General features: G+C 47.9%; 1 protein-coding gene across 1 annotated transcript; it reads right to left on the reverse strand.

Annotated features, from left to right (window-relative positions):
- Positions 1 to 1502: 1502 nt before the first annotated feature.
- Positions 1503 to 5192, reverse strand: SLC25A6 (solute carrier family 25 member 6). Its single transcript, XM_058844544.1, has 4 exons — positions 5009 to 5192; positions 3390 to 3876; positions 2561 to 2701; positions 1503 to 2150 (listed from the first exon to the last, which is right to left on the reverse strand). Exons 1-4 carry the CDS (start codon positions 5117 to 5119, stop codon positions 1993 to 1995), a joined length of 897 nt encoding a protein of 298 aa, XP_058700527.1. The 5' UTR covers positions 5120 to 5192; the 3' UTR covers positions 1503 to 1992.
- Between the last annotated feature and the right edge of the window lie 1798 nt (positions 5193 to 6990).

Genomic DNA, 6990 nt, shown 5'->3' on the forward strand with positions numbered 1-6990 from the left:
TAAACACCTACACTTGCATTTGTTTCTTGTCCTATTTCTTTTGGTTAAACCTTGTTCTGAAGGGGAGATTGGGTTTAAAAGTCCTGCCCCTGTCAAGCTGCTGAATTAACTACCGTGTTTGGTTTCCCTCACAAAGCTTGGGCCACCGTACACTCACAGGGAGGTATCCCATGATTATCTCTACCCTCGCAAGGCACTGATACAGAAAGAAACCTGATTATTATGTTTATATAGACAAAATGTCTTCCTCTGCTCCCCAGCAAATTGATTGGCAGGGTTAACACCAAATGACCTGCCTGCACCACAGGGAGCTGCCACTGCCACACAGGATTTAAGAACCACTTGCAGTAGGAACATGAAGTCTGCCATTAGCATGTATACAAAGTAGCTGTGTAATGTCCTTACATTCACATACAGATGCTGAAAGTGGTGCTTGTGCAACAGTGAAAGGAAAAAGGTAAAGTATGTTCGAGAGGAAGGTAATAACCAGCCAAAGCCAAGCACGTAATTTAAAAATTTCATCTTGAATCGCAATCTCAGAAGGCACACAGAAGAACTCAATACAGCTCAGTCAGCCTTCAATGAGTCATACAATGATAGTTTTCATTTCTCAAGATATAGGGGGAGTTCTTAAACCATTATGATTAACACCTTGTTTTCCTCTACTGGTCCCTCTACTGTGTATTTGCAGATTACAAAATACAAAAGATTATATACATATGAAGAACAGCACGTGGGTATTACATTATTTCAAAGAGCAGTTATGAGAAATTACTCGATCTGGTCTTCTGACCATCTCTAAACATCAGTTAGTTAATACTGAAGGCTGACCTACTTTGATCGATTATTTTAGCTACACAGAAGCACACACATTCCCTCCCCACACCCCTTCAACTTCACCTATTAGACTGCAAATCATTTCAGATTAAATTCAACCTTCCACAGAGCTACTGACCACTGCTACAGATGAGGCCAAACCGTATCTTGAATGGCACAATCAACACTTCCAACCCAGCAGCAACAATACAATACATAGGTCACTCAGAAGTTGAAGGCATTTACTGGGTTACTGGGTTTTTGCATGAATAGCATGATGCTTTCCATACCAGTTTAACAAAAAAAAAAAAATTTAGGCTGTTTTACCAAGGTCAAGAGCATTACTTTTTGACAGTCCTTGGTACTTTGGGTTTTCCTAGCACTACAACTGAACCCTCCCCCAGTTTTAAATCATAGAAGTTGTAAATCAATTTCTAAGAATCATGCAAAAAGCCACTTGCAGCAGCCCATCATACACTATCAGGCACAAAGAATGGAAGTGGTTTCTATTAGTATAACCCATGCTTCCCCCACCCCTCCTCTCTAAAGATCTCACACTTAATTATTTTTTAAAAGCATATTTTGTTACAGAATGCAGTGTAAGGGTATCAGAGGACCCATTATCTGAAACAAATTTTCAAATACAAGAGGCTTTCCCAAAGCTTTTATGTAATAATTTCAACACAGACCGAGTAAGTATGTTTATTGTTTTACAGCAGAATGCCCCAATTTAAGAACAAAGTTGCTAGATGTTCAGCTGTGCAAAATGGTACATAGTGCTTCAGTACAAGTGGAAAAGAACATGATTTGTTAGCAAATGCTTTCAAATACAATTTTATGGTCCTAGAAGATAGGACTTGAAACCAGAGACTGATCCACAGGCAAATGATTTTTTTTCTGCCCAAACTGGACCTAACAACTTTGGACCCAGAACCAACTCCACTCATTCCTTACTGCTGTAAAGAAAAATTGCTGCACTGAATTGCCCGATTCAGTGTCTTCATGCATGTTACAGAGAAGTGGATCAGTCCTCTATGTCAGTTTCTAGCCCCATCTAGAAGTATCATCTGGCTCCGATAAATAAGACTCACAGGAATTTCTTGAAGGTCAATGGTCCATAATGGTAGTTATTCTACATGATCTGCTCAACTTGATTTCCAATTCTATTTAGGCTGTTTAAATTACTTTCTTGAATTCATCATACAGCACAAGCACGAAAGCACCCCCCATGCCTCTGAGAACGTTAGACCATGCACCCTTGAAGAAGGCCTTTCCTCCTTCATCCCTTGCAATCTTCCGCCAGCAGTCAATTGTTCCGGAGTACATGATATCAGCTGCAGAAAAAGCGAAGAGTTATTAATTCCTATTTTATCTCAGATAATTTTAACAACTGCCTTGTTTCACTTAACTGCTTTGTGATCTCACAAATCAGAATTTAAGACTGTAACATAATACTTACTAAAAATATTAAATATGTATCTTTTTAATACCTCTGTTTAATCTAACAATGCAAACAGGCAGTCAATTTTTTTTAACTTCAAGTTTCATAATAAAAAGCCCTCAGCATAAATCCTGACAATCTCAAGTTGAGCCTTATTGCAGTTCCTCATTTGAGTACATTATAATAAACCAGATTTACGGAACAATGAACTGTAACTCTTGAAGACGGCTATTAGTACAAAAGAACTCCATCTAATTAATGCTGTTTTAACAGCATAAACAGCTCTGTGGATTTACAGCCTACCTCCTTTGCGTCCTGACTGCATCATCATTCTACGTCGCACTGTATCAAAAGGATAGGAGACCACGCCGGCCACAGCAGTCACTGTCTGGGCAATCATCCAGCTGATAACAATGTGAGTATTTCTGGGATCTGGGAGCATGCCTGTAGTAAAACAAAAAAGGCAATTAGCTTTTTAGCTTGCACATACTCCTCTGGTTCACTCATTGAATGACAGCTATTTTACTAGATGAAGTAGTATAAAACACTGTAGACACATACTCTCAATAAAATTGCAGCAATACACTTCACAAACTTGAAACATACCGAAGCCATATTTAGAAGACTTTCTTCTCAGTAAACAGAACAGGTTACCACTTAGGCACAAGAGTTCTTTTAAGACTGGCATGAGAAGACTAGACTATTCACTACATTTTAGTAAAGAAACATCACTAAATTAAGTCACTGTCCCTGTGGGTAACATTAAACTACAAACTAGCATAAATGGCTTATTTGCCCAAATGTCAAGCTTAAAAATTACTTTGCAAAAGCACTGCTCAATCCCATTCTGCTAAACACACTTGGACTGGTCCAGTGTAACTTCAAGCATTCACTGAACAAAACCAGAATTATTTTAATTGTGTCTGGTCAACAACAAATTTTCCTGACCTAAGGAGCCACCACTTAAAAGTATAAAACCAGTAATCGCAAGTAGGCTGTTGCCATCAATGCATGCACAAGTTTTCCCTTGTATACTTGCCACATGCATGACACTGATATTCCCCTTCACCTATCCAAAACCAGACAATACAATTCTAGAAACAAGTTTTTCAGATCCCCTCTGAAAGATTACCTTTTGCTGTATCATAGATCCCAAAGTAGGCAGCTCTATAGATGATGATGCCTTGGACAGAGACATTGAACCCTTGGTACAAGCCACGCACACCATCAGACTTGGTGATTTTGACTAGGCAGTCCCCGAGACCAGAGAATTCTCTGTCTGCGCCAGCTTTTCCAACATCAGCAGCCAAACGGGTTCTTGCAAAATCCAAGGGGTAGACAAAGCAGAGGGAAGTGGCTCCAGCTGCACCACCAGATGCCAGGTTACCAGCAAAATACCTCCAGAACTGAGTGTGCTTGTCTACACCTCCCAAAAACACCTGCTTATACTTATCCTTGAAGGCAAAATTAAGAGCTTGAGTTGGGAAGTATCTGATGACATTTGCCAAGTTTCCTCTCCAGAAGGACAGCACTCCTTGTTCCTTTGGAATACGCACTACACAGTCGATGATACCCTTGTACTGCTTATCAGCAGCAATCTGTTTACTCGCATGTTGCACCTGCAAATAAAAATACAAATATTGATCACGTACCTTGACAGGTCTATGCTGCAGGTGAGCTGAAAGCTGCTTCTACTATAAAACAAAATTGTTAATGAATGCCCATTAAGGAAATTATTAAGGAAAAGGCTTAAAATTGCTTTAAGTTTCTCAGAAATCAGGACTTGCCAAAACATGAACAGACAGCTGCAAGCAATTCCTCTGCAACTACAGCAAGGGAGACTGTACCTAGGTAGGGACCAGCCTCTTCTCCCAGGCAACTAGTGACAAGAGAACACAACCTCGAGCTGTGACATGGAACGTTTAGGGGGAAATAGGGGAGGAATTTTTTCCAGACAAAAGTGATTAGACGTTGGAATGGACCGCTCAGGGAGGTGGTGAAGAAACCGTCCCTGCACGTGTTTCAGACTGGACGTGGCACTTAGTGCCACAGTCTAGTTTAAACCGTAGCGTTAGGTTGGGCTTCATGATCTGTGGTCTTTAACAACCTAACTGACTCTGTAAGGTACAAGGGCAAGTATAATACAAATGCATCACGACAAATACATCGGGCCTACATAGAGGCGAGAGCCTTTACTGACAGAGCCGGGCCTGCGGGCGGGAGTCGTCTGGGAGAGCCACGTTAGGCCGACAGACTGGCCAGCCCCCCGTCCGGTGCCGGAGCCGTCGCGAAGGTCACTCGAGTCACCTTGGGGCGCCACCGGGTCACGCCGGGCCTCGCGCGCCGGTCGCGGCCCGATCCCGCCCCGCCCGCGGCCCAATCGCGGCCCGGGCAAGCATCACGTGAAGGTCGCCAAGATGGCGGCGGAGAGCAGCCGCCCTCCCCTCCCTGCCGTGCCCTCGGCGCTGGGAGCGGGGCGGCAGGAAGTGACACCAGCGGCGGCCGCCCCCTTCGGCTCGGCTCGGCTGGGCCCGGCCCTCCTTTCCTCCCCTCCCCGCACGGCGGAACCGGCTCCGGTTTCCCCGCCGCCACCCACGTGACCTTCCCGCCAGCCGCCTCGCTGGCGCCCTTTGTCCCGCGCTGGCCGCGGCTCCCGCCCCCCGTTCCTCCCTCGGTCCTCGGCCGGCCCGGCGCCCGCGGGGGCAGAGACGGGCGCCGCCCGCGCTACCCGTTCTCGCCCACGCCGCTGACCTGGAGCAAAAGCTTGACCCGCTCGATGGGCGCCACCGCGGTCTTGCTGATGGCTGCAGCGACGCCGCCCGCCAGAAAGTCCTTGAGGAAGGAGATGGCCTGGTCCGCCATGTTCGCGCCGCGCCGGAGCCGCCGGGAGAGAAACGCCGCTGCCGCTCAAGCCGAAAGGGCGGGAGCCCAGCCGCGCATAGGCTTAATGCCGGACCGCGCTGGCCACGCCTCCTGCCGCCCCATTGGCCAACCCGTTTCAGGGGCGTGGCTAGAGACGAAAGCCCCTGCCCTCACCCCGCCCCTCCCATTCCGCCCCGCTGCGGCGCCAGTGTCGCAGCGCCGCGTCACCCGCGGCGGCCCGGCCCCGCCACCGCCCCGGCCCGGCCCGGTCACCGCGCGGCAGCCTGCGGCTCAGCCCGCTGCTCACGCAATTGTCCCCGCTACAGTCGCCTTCCCCAGCGCTTTCCGCGATCGCTTTCTGCCGATGCCAGTAGCGTCCGCATCAGCCTGCACAGCCCAGCGGGTCCCCGCACCGCCCGGCACGCAGGCTCTGCAGACGGATGTGGACGGGCTGGATCGATGGGCGCTAGTTGTATTGAGATTCAACAAGACCAAATGCCGAATGCACTTGGGTCACAACAACCCCATGAAGCGCTACAGGCTGGTGGCAGACTGGCTGGAAAACTGTCCCGCGTAAAAGGGACAGGGGGTGCTGGTGACAGCTTCGGAAAATGAAGCAGCGTGTGCCCAGGCAGCCAGGAAAGTCAGTGGCATCCTGGCTAAGAGAACCAGGGCAGTAATCCTGTCCCTGCCCTCTGCACTGGTGAGGCCACTCCTCGAGTACTGTGCCCAGTTCTGGGCTCTTTAATCCAATCAGAAAGGAAACTGAGGTGTTGAGAGTGGATCCAGAGAAGGGGAATCAAACTGGTGAAGGGTCTGAAGCACAAGGGCTGTGAGGAGCGGCTGAGGGAGCTGGGGCTGGTTAGCCCGGAGAAAAGAGGACTCAGGGGTAGGTGACCTTATCACTCTGTACAACGACCTGAAAGGAGGGTGTAGCAAGGCGAGGGTTGGCCTTTTCTCCCAGGAAATCAGTGAAAACACAAGAGGACACAGTCTTAAGCTGTGCCAGGAGAGAGTTAGGTTGAACATTATGAAGAATTTTTTCACAGAAGGCGTAGTGAGATTGGAATGGACTGTCCAGGGAAGTGGTGGAGTCAACGCCCCTTGGTGTTTCTAAAGGAAGAGTGGATGTGGCACTTGGTGCCATGATCTGCTGATGTGGTTTTGGGTCAGAGGTTTTACTTGATCTGAGATTTTCTACATTAGCTGATTCTGTGAAGCTGAATGTGAGCTGGTGGAGCACTGGCTTTGGGGTGTGCGTCTATGGGCCCAGGCTGAGCAGCACAAGCAATTGAACTGGGAGGCTCCTTCTGTGGCAACTGCTGGAAGCCAGTCTAAGAGGGAGACACAGCTTTCTGCGTGGGGTCCCAGTGAGGCAGCAGCAGGTGTCAGGTGGAGGGGAGCAGATTTCAGGCACTGTGCACCAGTTGGTTTTGCTCCATGCTCACCACCCTCTGCATAATGCTGGTCCATGGCATATCCTTGTTCCAGGTCCTGTACCTACCTCCTCCTTAGCACTGCCAGTGACAAGGGTCACATCATGGGGCTTTTCTGCATGTCACTGAACTGATCCAAGACAATGTAATACCAAAGGACTTAGCTGCAGTTTCCTGTGGGACAACAGAGGGACAATAGGACAGGGTATTTCCAGCTTCCTGTATGGGCACTCAAAATTGAAGTTAGATGCTGTGAAAACCTCCTCTGAAAACTGTCAGAGCAAGCACTCATGGCAGGGACTCAGGCCCTACCAAGACAAGCCTGGTTTCCATCATCAGTTACTTTGCTAATTTTACTGTATGTTGAAATTGGTATTTTCAACCTCTCAGACTTCTGTCTGAAATTACACCTATTCTTTCTAGAAGTATTGAAAT

Source organism: Poecile atricapillus, chromosome 1 (genome assembly GCF_030490865.1).
Source record: "Poecile atricapillus isolate bPoeAtr1 chromosome 1, bPoeAtr1.hap1, whole genome shotgun sequence".
In the NCBI taxonomy this organism is placed as follows: Eukaryota; Metazoa; Chordata; class Aves; order Passeriformes; family Paridae; genus Poecile; species Poecile atricapillus.